At 40.7% G+C, this 22,651-nt stretch overlaps 1 protein-coding gene and 1 long non-coding RNA gene across 3 annotated transcripts in view; one reads left to right on the top strand and one right to left on the bottom strand.

The window, feature by feature from the left end:
* Positions 1 to 9,153, bottom strand: part of hoxb9a (homeobox B9a) — a 14,745-nt gene extending 5,592 nt beyond the window's left edge. Inside the window, exon 1 of the mRNA XM_034894483.1 lies at positions 8,242 to 9,153. Within this exon, the coding sequence (XP_034750374.1) occupies positions 8,242 to 8,845 (604 nt within the window). The 5' untranslated portion in view covers positions 8,846 to 9,153. The remainder of the gene's footprint in view (positions 1 to 8,241) is intronic.
* LOC117958212 lies at positions 2,906 to 22,651 on the top strand. Of its 2 annotated transcripts, none has more exons than XR_004659664.1 (3): positions 2,906 to 2,917; positions 7,050 to 7,057; positions 22,530 to 22,651. It is a non-coding gene; the product is annotated as an uncharacterized LOC117958212 (long non-coding RNA). The 2 variants fall into 2 exon arrangements; XR_004659665.1 differs by lacking the exon at positions 2,906 to 2,917 and adding an exon at positions 4,779 to 4,789.

Genomic DNA, 22,651 nt, shown 5'->3' with positions numbered 1-22,651 from the left:
AAGAGATTTATCCTCGCGTCCAGGAACAGGTCTGCATGGGCAAGGGGTTTTAAAGGAGATTTTCTCTCCCTGTAAAATCCAGGCACAGTCATCTGGCCTAAAATGGCAGAAGGGATGATCTTATCACTCACAAGCCATGGAGAAAGCCTGAGCTTCCGTGCTTTTTGACACCAAGCGAGGAGATTTAAAATATATGTGTCTCTTCCTAAGGAGTCGGTCTTTTTCCATAACTTTCACGGGGTGGAGGCTTCGCCTGTCAATTTTACTGGTAATGTTTTACTGCCACGACGATCCCACTTGCTATAATGCCAAGACCATTCACAAACTGCATATGACATTCATAACGATGATTCTTTTAACTCCCAGCTGTGAACAAAGAGCTGTTTTGTGTGGCACCGTGAGCAGTGTGGTTTGACTAGATACATCTATATTTAAATAATTGACATGCAAGATTCACACCAGGAAACGGGATGAAAAGAAGAAATATTGATATTAAGTTAAAATTCTGGGATACTTGGTCAACATTTTAACCGGAAGATAAAATTTTGACATTTAAGGTCAAAGTATAGAGAAATGAAGTTGTAATTTTCAGATGGCATGTGAAGGTATTAATAATATTGCACAATTCTAACAATTTTTGTCTTAAAATGTGAAGGTTTTTGCAGCACATTAGAGTCAGGGCCATCGAGTTCAGAGCAAGACTGCAAAGCCAAGATGGCTGCCAGTGTTGCACACCCTAGCTCATATCCTTCCAGTGTTATTCACCGCAGCCAAGTTAGTTAGCAGCCATCATCTGGTAAATATGTCCTTAATACCCTCTGGAATCAATTCCCTCCAGCATGGCCAGCATGTACAGGATCGATTTCATCTCAGAGCAAAATAATGCCTGGTAAAGAGGTGAGAAGAGGATGGACGGTTGGGTGGGGGTGTGCGGTGCTTTTGTCACACTGTAAAGTGGGTGCTTTGCATTCCCCGGGTGTATAATCACCTCCAGGACCATCCATTACCCTCGGAGCGGTGCCTCGACTGTGGCTGTCACCCAGGATGACAAACGGTTGAGGGTTGGAGCGGTGGAGGAGGGTGGTGAGTTGGGGTGCTAGTAGGGATGTTGGAAGGTATACACTTTTTTTTCTCCAAGGGGTGGGATGACAGTAAAGATGATGACAGATAGAAATAAAGAATGGGTGTCGGGGTGGGATATGTGTGTATAGCTTTTACAGTTGTAAGTGGAATTTGTTTCGTTAGGCCTTGGTTAGTGGCATTGGTTAGATGGACAAAAAAATTGATAATCCCGTAAAGCTATGGCCCTGCGGCACGATGTGTTCAATTGTAGGCCAATGTGTGTCTTTGCCTATGTGTGTTTATGTGTGTGTGTGTGTGTGTGTCCACCATGATGAATGCTGCTTGCATAGAAACGGTGACCAAAACAGCCAGAGGACTAATATCACATTCTGTCTCTTTCTCCCTCTCTTTCTCCCTCCCTTAGCAATTTCACCCTAATAGTTCCAGAAATTGACCTCTCGTATATCCCAAAGGCACGTTATTACATTTCAAGGAGTCGTATTTTATTCCCCCACCCTTCCACCCCATCTCACCCAGCCACCAACAGCAACACGCCAATTAATGGGGTTGTTCACCCGGGTTATAAGTTAATAAACTTCGGGGGTAATAACTTTCTCGCACTGCCCGGCAGCGGCAGCAGCAGCAGCAGCAGCACAAAGACTGAAGTGTAATCTTGTAGTTTATACTGGATGGCCGCCCAGCACCAGGAACACAAAGAGAATCTGTAGCTGGATGTCGGCTTTGGATGTGATGTTTTGAAAGGTGCTGTTTTTCATACAGAGGCCATTTTAAATACCTGGGGAGGGAAACTCAGCCTACATTTGTCCTGCTGTTATGTGCCAAGATGCTGACACTACAACTGGTACAGATGCAACTGAATTCAAAGAGTCTAGGTTAACAATTTCATCAGAACAAATTGGTGATCTTCAAATTCAGCCTTCACAGTATCCTCATGAATTTAAACAGTTTGGAAGTTGGAAGAATTACATTTTTTTCTGCGCATAAAAGCAGTATTCTGTTAGGAATCTTTCCCTTTTTGGCAACACATACAGGGTACCAACTCATTTGCCTTAAGGACTTCTGAAACACCAACTCACGTGAACACATGTAATGGACACAGAGTACAAAAATATGACCGTGAGCGTGTGCTAACAGGACCCATCCACAATGATACAACTCACATTTTCCAAACACCAGAAGTTATTCATCCCATGTCAATAACTAGTAGGGGCAATCACAGGGTTTGTCACAATATTATACACAATACATGGTCCGCAATATCGATAAAATCACGATACATCAGTTCTGCGATAAGCAATGTATTGCTAGAAAAATCCTATAGTGTTGCATCACAATATTGGTCTAACTATGAATACAATATGCGTGTGTAAGGTAAGTACAGGTTTTCTCTCTTTATTCACTGCAAGTCCAAACTGTTAGAAAGCAACACAATTCTGCAGCGAGTTTTTTCAATTGTTCCTCTTATCAATAGGCAACCCCTTTGGCAACCACCTATTTTTGTTTTTTCTTTAATATGTAGAAACAAATAAAAACCTACCTTGGTGCCTTGTAATGGTGCCACTAAATGCTAAACGTCTGCGCTGCCCTCTGATGCTCCAAACAGACATTAGAAACAGCAGAAGCATTGCTGCATGTCAACACTAATGACACCAGCCTACCCTTAGTTACAGTACTGGATGTACTGACAGGTAAACAGTGTTACAGTGTGACTGTATCTCACCGTAGGGGAGCGGCGTGGACTCACAACTGTGATGGCGCTAAAGCTATGAGCTAAAAGACACAAACTAGTAACCTAGCACTTGGTCATTGCTGTTGTCAGAAAAACAACACAGACGTGAATCAGTGTTGCGTTATATTTTTGTAACTGAAAATAACGCTTCCAAAATCATTTCTTTGGATGAGCAACTTGTAATAGGCTTTGAGGCTCTCTAATGGCTATAACCGCACTATGCAAGTTTGGCAGATCTGGTTCCAACATGTAGGGGGAAGAAAGCGGGAAAAGTTCTCTAGTTTTGCTTTAAAACTGGTAACATCGTGGTGCATTCAAGGTTATTGTAAAATATCCTTTTCTCATCTGTTTTTTGACGTTTAAACAGCATCTCGCTGGTGAAAGAAGTAATTATTGTTAAATGTAGCGCATTCAGTTAAACGCGTCGTTAACAGCGTTAACGCAAACCCATTTTAACGGCGTGAATTCTTTTCGCGAGATTAACGTTCTTTTCCATATGCTGTTGCAACAACTAGTAACGTTAGAAAAACACAGGATCTAGCTAGACCGGAAACAAAACAACAGGGATGCTGCACATACACCGTTTGGGCTTGCAAGCAAGCCAAAGAGTAGTAACGTTACGTTTTGAGTGGATGGCGAGCATTAGATGACTAAATGGAAACCAATAAGATTCTGAATGGAAAGATTACTTAAACGTTGCCAAATGGTTCCAGTGACAAGTCATCCTTTTATTGATGGGCAGTGTTACACTGTGTGAGAGATTATTTGCTCCAAGTGAGAATGTGAATGTGAAATTGAACACTACAGTAGGCTATATGCCAATGTTGTTTTCAATAAAAAAAACATTTGCACAATGCAAGCCGATCCACTTTTCCATGTTAAGAGCATTAAAATGAGAAAAAGATAATGGGCCAAAATGAAAACAAGGGACATTTAGAATGGATAAAAATGTGTGATTAATTGCAATTAATTGTGAGATAACTATGACATTAATGCAATAAATCGTGGTTAAATATGTTAATCGTTTGACAGCTAGTAAAAGGTTATGGTTAATGTTATTACATTTTTAATAGTCATTTAAATTCCCCCATTTTTTGTTTTGATCCAAAACTTGATCCGATCCGTGACTCAAAATACTGATCCAAACTTTGACTTTTGTGATCCGTTGCACCCCTATTTAAGACGGATGGGTAATAATAGTGCAAGCCATTCTCTCATAGTTTCATTATTAAATTGGGAGGAATAGTTGCATATGAAATGAATTGCTCCAAAAATAGGCAGTTTAAAACACGGCAACTGTATTGGTGATTTCGGCAACCACTTTAAAATGTTAGCGTTAGAGCCCTGGGCTAGCATCATTCATGTGTCACATGGCGTCGCTGGGAGCAGGTTAATCTATTAAGAGCACCTTATTCTGTGAAATATTGGTGTTTGGCACAAGCATATCGATTATCGTATTTCACGAAGGACAACGATATATGGCTGATTTGATTTGATATTTTGTCCCATTCCTGATAACTAGTGTTCTGTTACTGTTCTCAATCTGTATTTTCATTGTCATGTTTTAATCATTACAGGTATTAGAAACATGGCTGACATCATAGTTCACATATTTTTGTTAAGGTAAAGGTTACTAGTGGCATGCCAGAATCATTTTTTTGGAAAAACATTTATATAAGCGTTAGCTACCATGTTAGGTTTTACTCTTACGTTATTGTCAGTATAAGAGAAAATTAGTGATCATTAGGGGCTTAGGTGGATTTTGACACTTTTGGACAGGCCAGGCTAGCTGTTTCCTGTTATCAGTCCTAGCTAGGCTGACAGGCTGGTCGTGCTAGATGGTTCCTGTGAAATCTTCTCCGCTAACTTTTAGCAAGAAAGTGAACCACGCAAAGTGTCAAATTGTCCCTTTAACCCAGAACAAGTCAAACAAACAGCTATGAGGCAACTTTAACTATCACTCAAAAACAACACACAGTTGTGGGTATGTCAGGATGAAATAGTGCTGTCACTTTTGATATCAAAAGATCCATCTTACCATTGAAAAACTAGTACCGTTCTGCCATTGCAACACAAAGTAATGTCTCCCAACACAGCCAATCCGAATCAGCCTCAGCTAGGAAGCATAATGTGTTGACATTTCCAACTTAATTCCCTTAAAGGTCACAATTCATATTAACAAAGGAGAGAAGTGCAAAGAGTCAGTTTATTTCGGTAATTTACTATTCTGAGGTTGCACTAACCAACGTCCAAGCGTTTTCTCTGGGAGTTGCTTGCTAAACAAGTAACCAATCCGTTCATCAGTGAAGTCGAGTTGGGTTAAAGTAGTGTTAAGCCTGTATAGAAAAATGTAATTTGCACCTATAGTGTTTAAAATGGCTGCCATGTGAACAATAGAAACAGCCTTTACTTGCTGATCCGTGCAGCGCCCCCTACCTGCCACACTGACACACTGCACATCCCAAAACAAACCACAAGAAAAAGTTCAGAGAGATACTTTCTATAACTGAGGGAGACTCTCAGATGCTGTTTGAATACTAGAACCCATTACAGACAAGTCTTCACTCCCACAAAGCCAGACTGGGACACACAGTGTCACTGGTGGAAAGTCTAATAATTCAGACTGGAGGCTGCTGGATTCCTTCCAGCTCCCCCTCTGCTGGATAGCATGCTCAGATGCTGTAATAAGGGAGCTTTGTGTGTGTTTGTGTGTGTGTGTTTGTGTGTGTGTGTGTGTGTGTGTGTGTGGTAGCCTATTTGTGATTTGTATTTCTTCTTCTGAAAAGGCCATTGCGGAGGCCTCCATTCTTCTCGCTCATGCACACGATCACACGCGATCACACACACACACACACACACACACACGATCACACACACACACACACACACACACACACACACACACACACGCACACACAGTGCACTTATCAAACGGCCACGCGCTCAGACGCAGGGATCAGACTCCTCTGGCAGAAACTAGATTTATCCGGCGGGATTAGAGGAGGCAAACAGAGCCCGTTCACATCACATACGCCTCGGTTGAGAAATTTATATGAAATTAGGAAGAAAAAAAAAATTCCACGCAGGAAGCGTTTGTCTGTCCCACCCAAAATAAGTCATGGAGCTATAGGGAACCACGCCAGCACGTGATGGATTAAATGTTGTTGTTAATGCGAGTGATGATAGAAAAACAGAAGAAAGCTGTGCTACTTGCCAAACCATCCAGCTTTATTTCAAGATGATTGCGATTTCATGACAGGTAAAATATTATTATTATTATTACAGAGTGAGCAGATGAATAAAACAGCCAAACGCGTGCGACTGCATGACCGGCAGCCTACAGACTAAAATACCTTGATAAATAGTGCGAGATATTTGACTGAAATAGTCTATAGCCTGAATTTACACAAATAAATGATCGGAATGAACTTCGAATGTCTCAATGCATTTCTTCAGCAAAGTTTGAGTGATCATTGTTAAAATAGCAATACTTATAAAAACAATAAATGCCAACGTTTTCCAGATATAAACTCACAAAAGAGCACAGTTAAGGCGATGATTGTGTGACTTATGTGAAGTTGAACTATTTTGTCTTCCACCCTCAGCTAGAGATTGGAAGACCATCAGAAGCTAAGTGGGAGTTAGGTGATTGTAGAGATGCATGCTGGGAGAGTCCAGAGATCCCCTTCAGGTGTGAGCGGCCGTGAGTTCCGTACGGCGGAGTGAGTCCCCGATCTTGAGTTATGAGGCCTCCGTTCTATTTAGAACTAATCGCCTGCTCTTTGGCTCGTGTCAATGATGGAGGGCCTGACTCCTTTTATGATTTTTTATGATGCTCAGAAGAAGACAGGGCCTGTAGCTGGCATGCATTAGATAGTTTCAACTGAAGGACAGAGAGACGCAATTGAATGGGTGAGAATGAAAACAAGATGCTGTCTCCTTATTATTATTAGGCTATGTTTGCAACTTAAGAAAAGTGTCATTACAAAGAAATGCTGGAACATAAATATGGCAATGAGCCGAGCGCCCCTCCCCTGCGCATGCGTCTCAATGGAAAATGATGGAAAGCAATTGATTGCAGAATGAATGGCAAAGCAAAGCAATAAACAATGTCTGGGTGTCTCACAGAAGTAATGGTATTGGAGCTGCAGCGTCACTTACAGTCGACTGGTTTCCTTAAAGATAGTCTAGACTGTCCGGTGTCTCCATGCCGGAGATCGGGGTCTCCATACTGGAGATCGGTAGGTCCACTGACTCTCGGTCAGTGCGTGTACGAGCTCTACATGAGCAGTAGGACCAGGAGACCTACAGCTTTTTTTTTTCTTTTCTTTTTTTTACAATTTGGTCTGGCTGTTCAGCCCGGTTTGTAACAGACTGCCTGACACGAGGAGCTTTAAAACGCAATGGAGCGCACAAACAAGCACATGTGCGCGCCCCTGTGTGAAAGAAAGACACAAAGAGACTAAGATGACCAATGACCACAAATCCACCTGCAGTAAAAAAATAAAAATAAAGTAAAATAAAAAGACAAACCCAATGCATTGACCATTTGGCCCTTGGTCCTTTTCAAGCAGGATAGCAGTGCGCATGCCCTGAGCAATTACTAACGTTAAAACAATAGTTGTGCCCTAAAACCAGTCATAACTATTAGACGAATACATGTAAGGAAGAAAAATAGCAGAATAGAGCAAAGTTAATCATATCAGATTCAGATTTTCTGACTATGAGGTTTCTGAGTTTCCTTCTCAGCATTATATTTCTGGTTGTCCTCTCATTTAGAGCGTCACTGCTTACATAATCTTATATAGTGTTGGTACAATTTGGTAAATCTATAGGTTATAGAGGGGCCTTATTATCTTTTGCAAAAACAATCATGCGTAATAGAAAAGAAACATGAATTGTTTTTAGCTCACGCAAGACAAGCTGTTACGCAGCGTGTGCGTAAAGTCCGAAAATCATCTAACTACCATAAGTTATTGTCAAGCTGTCATATGGATGCATAACAGCATCACTTCAATACAGAGTAATATAATGCAAAAGCATTTTGAACATATATAGACTTTTTGGTCAAGACAGTGTTAGGTGTTGATCCTATTGTGAAGCCGTTTTATGGTTTATTTGAAGTATGTGCCAAATTAGAAAAGTAGAAAGACGTCGGTGTACGGTAACGTCACAGGATCCAGTTAATTATTTGCTTATACCGAGTTATCCGTTTCTGTAGGAGCCGACTCAGTGATGATCCTGGGTAAATATCACAGTAAATTTAGAAAGCAGAAGGTGGAGGCACTTTGGCTCTCCGGCTCTTTGTTCTTGTTTTATGGCGGCATTAAAAACATTTACAATCTCTCTCTCTCTCTCTCTCTCTCCCTCTCTCCCCCCCTCTTTCTCTCTCTCTCTCCCACGCGCTATTTCCTGCTTTAACAACTTACTTTGATCCAAGCCGTCTTTGTCCTCACTCACTTCACAAATGTCCTTATTTTCTTCAAACCCTGCTCTCGGGATGGCGGCCTGATGGTGGCTTAGATCGCGCGCCGCCGTGGACGTCGACTCCAAAATGTACGTGGTGGTCTCGTGCTGGTGCTGACCGCCGATTTTGGGTGGGATCTCGACGCCAAGATGGCCGAGCTGAGGCTCCAGCTTGACTTGCCCCGTCTGGCCCTGCCCCAGGACAGCTTCGGAGCCGCGCGGCGCGCAGTCCAGCCACGAGCGTAGGTACCGTGTGTCCGCGGCGGGCACGTGCTGGGCTGGGATGTAAGGGTGGTAGACAGTAGGGAGGCCACTGGCACCGTGGTGTGGACTGAACGGGCTCCAGGACGACGAGAAGACTGGAGGCTTCGGTTGGAAGCTGCATGATGGGTACGAGTCTGGAACGGGATGCTCCGTTCCGCCGGGCTGCCTTCCGCCCGCGGCTGCGGCGGAGCTCGAGCTGGAATACTGGACGCTGGGAAAGCGAGCCGGGGTTGAGAGTTCATCGCTCTCGTGACTTATGATGGAGTCCACGTAATAGTTGCTCAAAGTCCCAGAAATGGACATTCTCGGACATTATCTGCGAAACGCCGCGAGTTCACTAAATGGAGAAGAAGAAGAAGAAGAAGAAGAGAGACATTACGAGATGTTTCTCTTTCCCTCTCTCTCTCTTTCTTTCTCTCTTCTGTCCTTTGCAAGCTCGCCCCCTCCCTTCCTCTGTCTCTCTCTCTCTGTGTCTCTCTCTCTCTCTCTCTCTCTCTCTCGCGCGCGCTCCTCCACTAGTCCCCTTCCTTCCAAACAACTTGCTCACTATAGCGAAACAAAGTGCTACAGCCTACAGCCTCGCACTGTGCGCGGGGGGATTGTCTGGTCTGTGCGCGAGGCGCAAACTGATTGGCCGGACTTTTTCTTCGAGCTTGATAAAGCGTCAATGGAGCGTAAATCAATGCTGCACGCGGGCCTCTCTCTCTCTCTCTCTCTCTCTCTCCCTTTCTCTCCCTCTCTCTCTCTCTCTCTCTCTCTATCTCTCTCTCTCTCTTTTTCTAATAGATTGCACTCCTACATAAATTGCCTTGTTTATATGCAATATGCAAAATGAACAGTCCATCCGTATATCTAGTCTGCGTATCTGTGGCGACTGTCAACCCAGAATAATATCCAACTGTTAAATTATGCTTGGTCTCGACAGTGTGCATGAAATGCAGAGCTCAGACAATAGCTGACACATAATTGACGCCATTATTTGTATGCGTTTATTTATTAATTTATTTTTTACCTTACCAAAATAGATGCGCGTGCAATTCCGTGTGAATCGCGAGCCAATGTATTACCGGGAGCGCAGCCACTCTGGCTGAATTGTGCGCAAGCAATCACTTAAATCAATCTCAACCTCAGGGAGTTTGCGTTTAAAACCCCATTAGTGAGCGCCGACAGTCCTGCACTTGAGTCGAGTCAACAGCCCAGATATGTTCTATCCGAGACGAGATAGATAGTAAAATTCACACCTATGCGTGCGTAATTATTTACCCACTTTCTGAATATACGTGGAAGGTCTTCTGTGAGCTGCAAAGCCGCCTGACACTGTTTTATTGGCAGATTAACAGTCATTTTTGTTAACGACGGCCATTAAATCGGGCCCTGCGTGGTTATGCCCCTTGTCTTTACAGCGCAAACTACTTCAACCACTTTTTTTGGGGGTCCTTTTAATACCATAATAAAATCCTACATCAGGGCGGCTGCTTTGGTTTTATAGGGCTGATATATGGCTTGTGGTGGTGCGGACCGTAAAGGCGAATGAAGCTGCTGCAGCCTCTCCCCCGGTCGGGTGAAGGGCGCTCCTCACTCAGCAGTCAGCCTGCCATGAGTTAACACAACTCGGACAAGAGCTCGGCGGAGGCACGGGGGGACTGGACGCAGGGTGTAGTTTCCTTCTGCAACGGAATAGTAGGCCACCTGGCTCTGCTGGTCTAGGATGGAGCGAGCGGTGGTGTCCTCTTGTTCTCACCGCCTCTGAGTCTGCAGCGTTTGAGGGATGAAATTTCGTTTTTTAATGAGGAGAGTGAAGAGCAGCAGCAGACCGGACTGCCGGTCTGTCCAGACACCTGACTTCCTGCTGACCTTTATCAAAGTCCAGGGATTGTAAGACTTTATTTCTTCATAATTATCACAGACGTGGAGTCTTGGACTCTTTGTGGATGGCAGGCTATAGTCGTGGCTATAAATCCGACCTCTACGTCCCATATACAGCTAACACTGTTATTTACGACGAAATGAACTACGCATTGCTTATGGGGCTAACGCGGTTATTTACGAGGATGAAGGTTTAGGCTACAGCGCTGCTTTCAGATCTGCTGAGGACAAATGATGAGACTGGGGACAGACTGAGGGACTGGTGCGCTTTCATTTGAACAAAAACCCAAACCAAGAATCCTTTAAACATCAGTCGCGACTCTGGCGCCCAGCTTTGGCCTTTGAGCTTGAATTTACCACATTCCTCTACCCTACCGTCCTACAGGACACATTCCCTGCTCATCTGGACTTCCGTGGATTCCAGCGACCCCAGTAAGGACCAGAGACGTGTTCATTCAAGATTTTTGAGATGCATAACCTGTGCCAATTCAGAAGGGTTCTGCTTAGAAATGGCTTAAATGAGCTACACCATACATAAGTAGCCTAACACAGTGTTGTGTTATACAGGGGCCTCTTTTTTGTGAGGAACACAATACGCATGCGTCACTTCAAACTGCATTTTGTGTTTTCAATTTCCTAATCTTAGCCCTGCACTTTAGGCGGTGTTTCCGGCAGGTTTTCAAGTAGAAACCGACTTTGTTTTCCAGTCCTAGATGCTCGGGATATTTTTCAGTCAAAATGGCCTCCCCTCAGACCACAAGCTGTGGGAATTGTAATTTTCGGAAGGCCTCCGCCCTGCAGGCCGGGCTGCCAACCAAACAGCGCGTTAATTGGAGACACTGGCGCTGAAATTAGATTGAAGACATTATCTGCAAACAACCTTTAATTTCTACACGTTGCCTGAGTGCTGTGACGGAATCAACGCGGTCAAAAATCCCCCCTTAACACACATGTTCACACGTTAAGTGCTCTAAAGATATAAGGAATGCAACGATAACTTAAATGCGCAAATGCATACGGAAAGCTTCTGTTTTCTTGTTGCATTTAACATTGGCCACATATTTCCAAGTGTACTTCAAATATCGCGAAGTTTAAATATTCCTCCAGCATGCTTTACACAGGGTGACGCAGAGGAATCGGACTATGAGGTCACGCAGGCCCAAAACGAGTCTTTATGTGGAGCAGTGGTGGAATAAGTAGCCTATTCAGATCATAAGAAGCCTATTTAGATCATAAGAAGCCCATTCAGATCATAAGAAGCATTCAGATCAGAAGCACTAATACCACACTGTAACCGTTCTCTGTTACAAGTAAGAACCCTGCATTGAAAATGTTACTTAAATAAAAATATGTAAGTATCATGAGGAAAACGTACTTAAAGTAGGCTATTAAAAATTAAAAAGTAGGCTACGTAATGCAGAAAAATCCTCATATTTTAAAAAAACAGGAAACGAGCCAAACAGATGTGAGTTTAATGGTTTTAATCATTTCAGTTGGACTTGTAGGTCGTTATAGTGATGGGTAGCTTAATTTATAATGAAATCTGGTATTTAATAAACTAGTCTGCATGTGTTCTGTGTGCAAAAAGTCGCCATGCAGGTTACTGTAGTGGAGTAAAAAGTACGATTTTTCTCTAAAATGCAGCGGATTAGAAGTAGAAATTGGCATGAAAAGACTCGACTAAAGTACAAGTACCTCAAATTTGTTACTTGAATAAATGTACTTAGTTGCATCCACCACTGCTATGGAGTACGTGACCATTTCAGCCTGTTCTATGCCAAGTTGATCACCATTTTTAACCAATTAGGAGATTCACAACACACTGATTGCTGATAGGAAACAGAGGTTCTCATATATTCCATTAAATGTGAACTAAAGCTGTGACCAAATCAACCAACTGAGGACATTTTAGGTTTACAAGCAACCAATAAAAGTATTTACAGCAAATTTAATTTATTGGATCCCCTTTCTCTTTCTAGCATCCCCATAAACAAGTCATTGAACGGCCGTAAAAGCAGCTTACTCATTAAAAACAGAGTTTAATAAACTTAAGAAAGAGTGTTTGAGAGACTTTGTTTCCCCAAACGAGGCACAAACAGTCAACCTGAGGCCGCGATCCTCTTCTCTGATTTGAAATACTGAACTATGTGAAGTCCAGGCTGTGATTTGCTTTTTCCTGGAGCGAAAGCCTTCATTTCCACCAGCGGATCTGGATTTAGAAGGCACACATTTAGACCCGTATTTCTAATTACACCTTACGCACATTTACGGGGTATTTAGTTTTGAAAGTCAAATGTTGTCCCAAAGTCTCGGGTTGCAAGCACTGCCTGTAATCAGCCAGGAATCTTATTCAAGACATTGAAGCTAATTAAACGCCTTCATTTAACTTTTCATTTTTTAGTTTTTGCATAAGGCAAACACAGTGTGACGCAGACTTCATCTAAAAAAGGTCAAATATACACATGCGTAAATGGCCCTTGAAGAATCCAGCAGTGGAGAAAGAACACACTTCTTTCGATCAAACATCCATATTTTCACGTTATTATTGTTCTTGTGACATTTTACTCATCGGTGCAATATTATATTAAGATCTGAGCAATGTATTTATTATTTATCACAACCTAAATGCCCTTGTTTTATGATGAATGTTGGTATACGACGTGGAATGTGGTTGGCTGTGTCTTTGTGTGGTGTGTGTGTGCGTGTGTGTGTGTGTCATCTTGGTGGGAGGGGCATTTGCAATTCCGTCTTATTTTAGAGATTTCCTTGGTAAAGTTGGTCGAGTAGAGAGGTTTGAGGACATTTAAATACTAATTACCACGCCAGGCCGCTTTATTGCTGTATAGGCTAAATTATTAAAAGTCATTGACCTAGTGTATTAAATGTTTTGTTGCCGAAATATCATCATACATAGCCTACATTTAAGAATATATATAGATAGATATATAGATATAGATATATAGATATATAAATATCACACAATAGCCAAAACGTTGTTTTTCGTAGGCTATTTATTTAAGGGACACAGTCAAAATAATCCTTTTTGGCTTTATGGTGTTTTAACGTCGATTATTGGACTCAAGACATGTGTGTCAGGGTCAAATCGAATGCTTCTTTCAGAATCTTTTGCTAAAACGGAGGAAAACAGACAAAGATGCATCAACATATTTATAACTAGACAATTCATTTCCCTACAGTTATGGGTTTTTTGAATTTTTTTTTACAAAACACTCAATTGTTTCAGGGCTGGGAACAAGCAGGACAACAGCTCCGAAGCTGGGTTGAAATATATTTTACAGTATAATACAATTGATGTATACTGTCCAAGTCAGTTGGCAAAAAAATATGTTTTAATAGTGTGTTAAGATAAATAGTTGAAGTAAAAAAGGGAATTAACGTTTTGTTCTGGAATTTAACACTCATACGTTGGCATATATTATGACCTAAAAGGGCTATTAGGCTATTTAACATGTATATGTAAAGATATGTAGACATCTTCCATACATGGTGTCATATAAATAAATACTAACTAAGATAATCTCATTATAATTGATTCATGAATCTGGTAAATAGGGCTTGATGTGGTGAATATGGGTTATTAATACATCAAACAATACCCAGGTCTTTTAATAGAATATGCATTCATGTGTACTGTCAAACAATAACTTTTCAGAATCTGAATGATTCACCTGTAACAACATGATGTGTAATGTGACTGATTAGGATTTATTTTGTTTGATGAAAAAGCATACAATAATGGCAATTGAGCATGATACGCTGTTTGATGGATACGAGCTATATATTTTAATAACAGCCCATGCCTGGGCCTCATAGATCATGAACAGCATTGAATGTCTCAGCTGAAAAGCTTGTGGAGGCTGAAGGCGTCTCCCTGAGCCTCTTTACAGCTTAGATGGTAAAGTTACCTTTGGAAATGAAGTCAGTAGAGAGTTATCAACTGAGTATCTCCGACAGCAGGGGGAAGTAGAAATGTATCAAGATGTGGGGTGGTCTCTGGACGGCGGCAAGAAATGTCCTTAGACACATCTTACAAGGATAGAAAAGTGTATGTGTGTGTGTGTGTGCATTACCTTCTTAAAAACCCTCTCAAACGTTTTGCATCATCTTGCTACAATGCTGATACAATCACTTGCTTTGTTATCATGCTTTATTAGTATGATTTTGTTGAATGACGACATGCTTGTGCAAGATAATATGACGAGAATACATAGCTTGCATTTTTGTAATGTAACATTTGTTATTGTTGCTGTCCATATGAAGCCAAAAAACACACACTTGCAAAAGACCAAAGTCATGTGTGCGTTAGAGTCTAAATCATCCTCATCTCTGTTACTTGTGACTTATAGTGTGTGTGTGTGTGTGTGTGTGTGTGTGTGTGTGTGTGTGTGTGTGTGTGTTAGAGAGAGAGATGCTCTTAAAACACCACAAGCATGTTTTGCTTGTGTTCCATAATTACATTTTACATTATTTGCCATTGCTTTGCAGAGACTAAATAACAACATGAAAAGACAAAATAGCAACAGTATGAAATATTAAAAATGTATTTTTTTCTGAAATAAACTTGTGTAACCCCACAGCCCGCCCTTAAAAACTACATTTTATTTTTCAGAAGTAGTGACAAATAGTTAATTATATTTGAATTTGATTTCAGGCTTAGCCTTGTGAGATATATTAAAAACAAAGGTGATCAAATTGTTATATTGATCATAAAGCAGTATTTGGCCATGGATCAGAAGAACAACCCTGGCTCTGTATCGGGGCTTCCTTCTCCACATCGCAAAACACACACGTAACCATAGCAGGAGCAATAATTCTGTTTTGAGGAATATATTACTGTACGTGTGGAGCTAATTACGCTATAACTGAACTCTATCTCCAGCTGAGAGCACTTCATTTGTCACCGCAGTTGCCCTTTTATTTTGCATCACAACAGTAAGTTAATTAAGGTGTCATATATATGCTAATATTCTATATACTTAGCTTGCATATGCCTAACATTTATAACAGCCTCTTTTTAATATGATAGCATTCAGCATCATATCTCTGTGTTATGTGGAACACTTGGTATTGCGATTTAATCTATATATTCCCTATCATTATGTCACCAAAAGCCTTTTTTGATTGGGTGTCTACAAATTTGCTGTCATGTTACGCTGTATTAAATTCTAGGAAATTGTCCAAAAAATAAATAATCAAGACAAGAATCAGGCTTTTGCTGAGGTATTGTTTGTACTTTTGTAGTATTTTCCTTCTTATTCAGGTTGGGTTCACATCAAGCGGTAAAAGTTAGGAGCATGGCCAAGTTTGAGCTTCCATCCTCAGACTTCACTGCAAACGAAACATTAGATCACTTAAAATCTATCTATAGACACATTTTGCTCTCTTGACAAGCTTTTTTTTTTCTTTGGAGAATTTCAAAAATACATTTAGTAATTTAGGGAAAGTGTGGTTTATATGATTTAGTGTGTGTGTGTGTGTGTGTAAGTGTGTGTGTGTGTGTGTGTGTGTGAAATGCCTATGAGTGCATTTTCCACATTTATATTCCGCGTTGTAAACACTCACTGTGACTGCAATTTCCTTATTTGCAGAACTGCAGATGATTTTCCAACTCTCTCCATGTTTTTCAACATATAGCGTCGGAATACTTAACTTAATGTTAATAAAGAAGAGACTGTCTGTGTCTACTGTCTCTTCTGTTTCAGCCTCACACACCACACAGTAGATTAGGCAGATGTGAGGAACTAGTTAGGCAAAGCTTTCATCTCTCCATGTGCGTTGTTGTCTATGTACTCTGCTGTATAGTTCCCATTAAGCCGAGTGCACACAGACTATACAGCAGCTTCTCTCTATGGAGAGAGATGCAGAAAGTAAACAATATTCTCATGCTGAGAAAACATTATCTGTGCTCAAGGTCTGTCACTTAGTTTTTAATTTGATTTAAAAAAAAAATATATATATATATATATATATATATATATATATATATATATTTAAGAATGTGCACCATGCAAGCACAATATAAAGTGAAATAATAAAGCTCCTGGAACTAGATTGCCACAATATTATTTAGAAGTGCAGTGCCCCCTCTGTTCATATACATTAATGGTGCAAATTTCAAAAATAAATGTACAATTACGTGAATTACCCAAACCTACTGACATGCAATGAACCTCTGGCTTTTGGTACCAAAGCAATAAGGAAAGGTTCCAGTTTTCACAGAGATAATACACTGATGAACAGATAATCACAAAGTACAATTTACATACACACGCTATTTTTTAGTCAATCTCCTGATATTTCTCTGTTTATCTCAGTAGCTCGAAAACGTATATATCAAAACATGGTTTCTTCACACAATAAATGACTTTTACAGTATTTGAAATGCTATATACAGCTATTGATTAAATCAAATAAGAGGTTGAGTTAGTTTGGTCAGCATGCTGGTTTGTGGGGATGGCAGTAGCTCTGTGAGTTGGGTTGAGAACTGTAGGGTTGTTGGTTCAAGTCCCCATATTGACCAATGTAGTATTATTATTACAAAAACCATGTGTTAATCTTAGAGAAGCATTGTTGTTGTGGTTACATACTGAAATTTTAGTGATAATGTCTAGTGCCAGATGGGTTATGAATGTTTTATACACCCATCGACCACTGAGCAAAGCTTAAATGGTTGCCAGGAGGCCGGTAGTACAAGAAAGAGTTTTATTTTTTGAAAATGACAATGGGAAAGTTGACTTCAATTTAATTTTGTTGCCAGAGGGAAATTAGTTTTACAGCAAGGCATACAATACGGTAAAAACATAGACATACAATACAAGAGGATGAGCATTGTGTTGGTCAATCAGATGGAAGCCGGACTGTTTTCCCGGTATTGTACAAATGTTTCACTACAATGAAAAAGATTGTGAAAAAGGTTTAAGTGCTGACTCACATCTTTAAGAGTGTTTGATAGTTTACATTCCCTTTAATTACTACCCCACTACTGATATCAGGCAGGATTGTCAACTCGATAAACTCCACTCTATTTCAGTGGGGGCAGGATTTAGGATTAGAGTTTTGCCAAACAATCACTATCCACCTGAATTCATCATGTGTAGCCATGCTAACCTACCTGTTTTGCCAGGGTTTGAAGAGCAGAGCAACGCAAACAAGCTACAGTCAGGTGATATTGACACAGATTTACAACAGCTTAACAACGGCATAGAGAGCCAAAGTCCCTCCTCTTCTGGTGGACCTAACGGGACTTTAAAGGAGAGAGACAACTTAATTTTTGATCCCATTTGAATTGAGACACAAATTACACGTATGATGTTTGTCCATTTAAAAGATAATTTGGCAAGCAAAGAAAGTCATTTTTGGAAGGTTAATGGAGGCTAAGAGACAACCAAATCTGCTTGTGGTTGGAGACAACCAAATGGTACACTCCAACAGTCGTTATCATCAGGTCTCACAGAATTCTGGTCTCACAGAATTTCATGAAATGATCAGGAACTGGTGGTACGGAATGTGTGAAAATTCCGTGTGGCCACCAGGGAAGGCAATGCCAATGTAAAGTCAATGAGAATATGACGTAGCATTAGAAGCGACAACGGTAGCGAGTAGTATGAAAGCCCAAAAATCTGCGTTGGGAGTTTGGTTGGTGGACTGACACAGGACTTTCACCCAGGAGACCGGAGACCATTTCCCGCGTGTCGCAATTCCTCAACCCGTCCCGTTCCTAAACCCAACCCGTTGTTCTTTTTCTAAACTAACCCGTTGTTCTTTTTCTAAACCTAACTAGTTGTTGTCCCGCCCACCCACAACCTTTTCCTTAATTTAAGAGTCTGTGTTAATTTCACACAATTCTTCCGTGGGCCCATCACGAAATTCTTTGGCGATTCTCTGAAACTGCCACAGATTTTGAGTTACGGGGCTGTGTTCATTTCACAGAATTCGGTGAGATCAGGTGTCTCCTCTGTGTTACTTTCCCTGTCAAAGAGCTGTGATGAAACCGCACTGGCAAAAAAAAGCTTTGCCTAGAGGCCAATTTCAATGGAGAGAGTATACAGAGAGAGCCCACACAGGACCAGGAGCAATGCTTCAGAAGGCTGCAGTAGAAACGTGGATGTTTGTCACTCCCCTGTGTTGTGTGAAGAATCAAGGTTATTGCAGGAACCATAGTTCCCTTCCTAAAACAAGTGTGTGTATCTGTTTTCTACAGCTAAACATCCTAGGGTCAAATTTCATAAAGGAACACTGATGCATACAATGTGGAATTATATCTACATAGTTGTCCCTATTAAATGAGGAAAAGTCACTATATACGAAGAAAAATAAAATGATGACAAGCTCTTTTTGTGAGACCTTAACATTAATTGAGGTCAAATTGGCCCAGAGGAAAGGTTAACTAGTCATTTTAGTGCCTTAACTTAACTGTTGTCACTGCAGGAAAATCAGCTTTTTTAAGCTAAACTTAACTGTAACGGCCTTTGAATCAATCGTAACTTACCCATGCATCCGGCTCACATTCAAATTTCTCGGCTAAATTTCAATGTAAAGACCATTAAACTCAAACGTCATGTGACTGGTCGAAACATCATGGGCCGGCAGTCGCTGTAATTTCATAAGACGTCATACAAATTGGTTTTCGTACGAGGAGAATGCATTGACTGATCATGTGTTCGCTGAAGACCAGACCAAGTGTCCTGAGATCTGTCCGTTGTAGAGTGTAGGTGTCCACCATTTACCTGCAAAATCTACAATTTTGAGGTATTTGCAGTTAACTTTATTATTTCTGTGTTCTGGTTCTGCTGCAGCCACACTACTCTGCAGATTCAGTTTTGGCATACAATACATTTTGTAAGATTTAGTTTGAATAATACTTTTGTCATGTGTTTATGGATTTGTTGTTGAAGGAACGATTGGTTTTTATGTTTTTGTATTATACCTGTCTATTGATTCTTTTGTGACTCTCACTGAACTTGACCATTTGCGATACTTTGATTAAGGTAGATTGCCTTCATGTCCTTTCAGTCTTTCTCCATCTAAGTGGATCAATGACCCAGCACAATGGCCGGAAATTTCCCATACGGAAATCTCTACACATTTGAAATAATCACCAGGTATCATTAGGCTAAGTGTTGTCTGGCTGTTTGATTTTTATGCTGAGGTTAAGTTGGAGACGACAGTTTTTATGACTGTACTGCAGCCGCCTCCCACTCAAGCTTACATTAGCCATCCATCAGTAACAACCGTCAACCAGCATCATTTAGTCATTTACCACACTGACAGTAAATATCCGTGCATCTGAGGAGCTTTTGGGGTATTTTCCCATTTCTCTCCATATGTGACAGTGTGTTACTTGACCTGTTGCAGGTATGATGTACAACCCTAATGACATCACAAGGAAACTGTTTTCTTAAGGAAACTGTTGTCTTTTAATGTCAGCAGGAATATACTTCAGATGTTCTACTGTGCTTTTGTTGGAAGTGTTCTCTCCTTTGGCATCATCTGTTGGTATGGCAATGCTACTGAAACGCAAACAAAACTATGATTAGAGAAATTATAATAACTTCCAGCAAACTATTGGGTATTCCATTTCCAACCATGGAAAGTTTATACAAAAACAGAATACTGAGAAAGGCAAATAGCATTGTGGGCATTTAAATTTTTTTTTCTCCCAGCTGGTCCCCCCCCCCACCCCATAATGCTTTGGTCTGTATTATGAGTCGCAATGTATACATGTTATGGTTTTCTTCCTCCTTGCCTTGTCTGTCCTAATGTTTTAAATACCATGTGATATGATTTTTTACTGCAACATAATTTCCCCATGGGGACAATAAACATGAACGAACGAATGATCACTATGACATCATCTGGGTTGCGTTCTCAAACTTCCGAAAGCTCCTCCAGAGCCACATAAGATAAAGTACTTTGGCAGGTTGAGTGTGACTCTACACATGGAGTAAACATGGAGTGTCCCTGCAAGCTTATGTCCAATCTCTGCCCCCTACTTTATTGAACTATGCACAGAAAGGGCTACAATCGTTGCATAACATGTCAATGTAATTAAATTGCAAATCAGTGCATGCTCAAACAATAATCCCCCAGGTCATATTTATTGCTACATCCAATGTGGATAAGATAAATCCTTTGCTATGTATGCAATCAAACTAAACTTTCAATAAATGAAACTAACCCATGACCATTCTAAAAGCTCTAAAGTAATGATTAAACATAAGTGGCTTTTAATAAAATGCACCATGACTTTTTACAGTGAACTGCTTCATTTACAATCTGTGTCAACAACCATCTTTGATGTAATGTTGAGAGAATGGGGAGCTTGTACACGCTGCTGTACGGGCGCCAGAACGCAGCCAGACACTGAACTATGGCTGCTAAATGTTAATGCGCTATTAAACGCACTGCAAATTATACAGAAACCCTGCGCCACTGACACAGGAGGGGAAGAGCGAGAACATATTTATAGCTTCATGGTGGCTCACTGAACTTCATAAAACATGTTTTAAAATAAACACGGCCAGCGTTCATCATCACAGCACTTCAGAGGGTACATGAGTTGGAGCAGGTAAGGCCAATTCCATGAGACCTCTTGCCCCCTCTGACACACACACACACACACACACACACACACATATCTAGTTCGTTTAAACCGTAAATAAACAGAAATGTAGTCTGTATGGCGACTTGAAACTGAAACTGATCTTCTCATCTCACTTTTACAATGAAAGCAAATGAGTGCATTTTCCAAAATATGGAACTATTCCTTTAATATCACGTTTTCGAAATGGACTATCAAAAGTGTGTTCTCATAGACAATAATGAATCCAGGCCAGACACTTCAAAATATAAGAGTTAAAACATGTTAATCAGTGGCACAGATCAGTTGAAGAGAAATATGCACAGTAATTCATTGTAAGAAATACCTAAACATAATTTTTGTTTATACAAACAAATGGTATGGACCCTAAGTACACAGATGTTTCCAATTATTTGGTTCAGGACTGTGGTTGATTGACATCCCCCTAACTCTCCTGTTAGCTGTGTCGCCTGTTAATACTATGAGAACAGAAGGTTTGATGACCTAAGCACAGCAATGGCTCACTTTACCCTGAGTTTAATCAGCCAAAATAACTGAAAACACCTTGGCGGTGGACACAGTCTTGTTTCCACAGACACTGTTTGTCATTTAAGTCAAATGTTTTGAATTAGAAATGTCCTTACTTTGGGTAAAAAGAAATGTCTAGTGTAGTTATGCTGCAGCTATTGTGCATGTTTTGCCATAGGTGCAGTGGATATTTGGGGGTTGCCAGTGCCAGGAGAAGGGTTGTTAACTTCTGTGGTGCGCAACGGACTGGACTCTGATACAAGGCGTTCTTTTCTAGTTTGTTTGTTTTCTCTTTTTCAAAAGGTCCACGTGACATTGGCACTGTTAAGGCTATGTTCACACTTGCCGTCTTTTTTGAAGCTGCCAGGGTCTGTTTTACATGGTAATCCTATGGAGTAAACTGTGTTTTCAAAAAAATCCTAAGCACTTATTTAAACGCCAACGCAGAGTTCTCTTTCTGCAGCTTGGATTGTCTTTTTGAAGATGAAAAAGTTCAACTTTTCTAATAAACTGTTCTTTTTTGACGGCTGTTGTAGTTGTTCATCATCAAAATATGTATTTCCCTTCACAAACTTGTCCTTTTAAATGAAAATTGACCACCACCATCAATTTCAAGTATTCTTATTTGCTTGGAATGGACATTTACACTTGCATGAAGACAGTTAAAAAAATGGACCAAGAGTTACCGTTGCTCTAGAAGGAGACCAGTATTAGAAGCTCTTTTCCAGTGATGGCTGAACGTTACTGCAGAGCCTCCAACTGAGCTTGAAGACGTAGATGTGACGTGAGCAACGTGTCTGAAAGTTGTAAGTCTTCTGGTAGCTGTGCAAGAGAAATCTCAATCATTCCCAATCTTGCAGAGACAAAGAGCGTATGTCTCAGGAGATAACATAGGCACAGACTTTTTTTTACTTTTAACTAAAATGCTAGTTTACATTAGTATTTAAACCTAAACGGCTAATGTGAGTCCAAACTGTCTACATGTTAAACTAGGGTAAAACTAACCTGTCTCTCGGCGGTCTAAACCCAGCTCACGTTCCTTATTGGTGGGTGAACAATCCAACGCTTGGTGAATTCTGCTTCACAATGATAGGAAGAGATATGCTATACGATAA

This window comes from Etheostoma cragini, chromosome 15 (genome assembly GCF_013103735.1).
Source record: "Etheostoma cragini isolate CJK2018 chromosome 15, CSU_Ecrag_1.0, whole genome shotgun sequence".
Classification (NCBI taxonomy): Eukaryota; Metazoa; Chordata; class Actinopteri; order Perciformes; family Percidae; genus Etheostoma; species Etheostoma cragini.
Note: the sequence above shows the minus strand (reverse complement) of the source record. Positions and strands in the feature narration are given on the sequence as shown.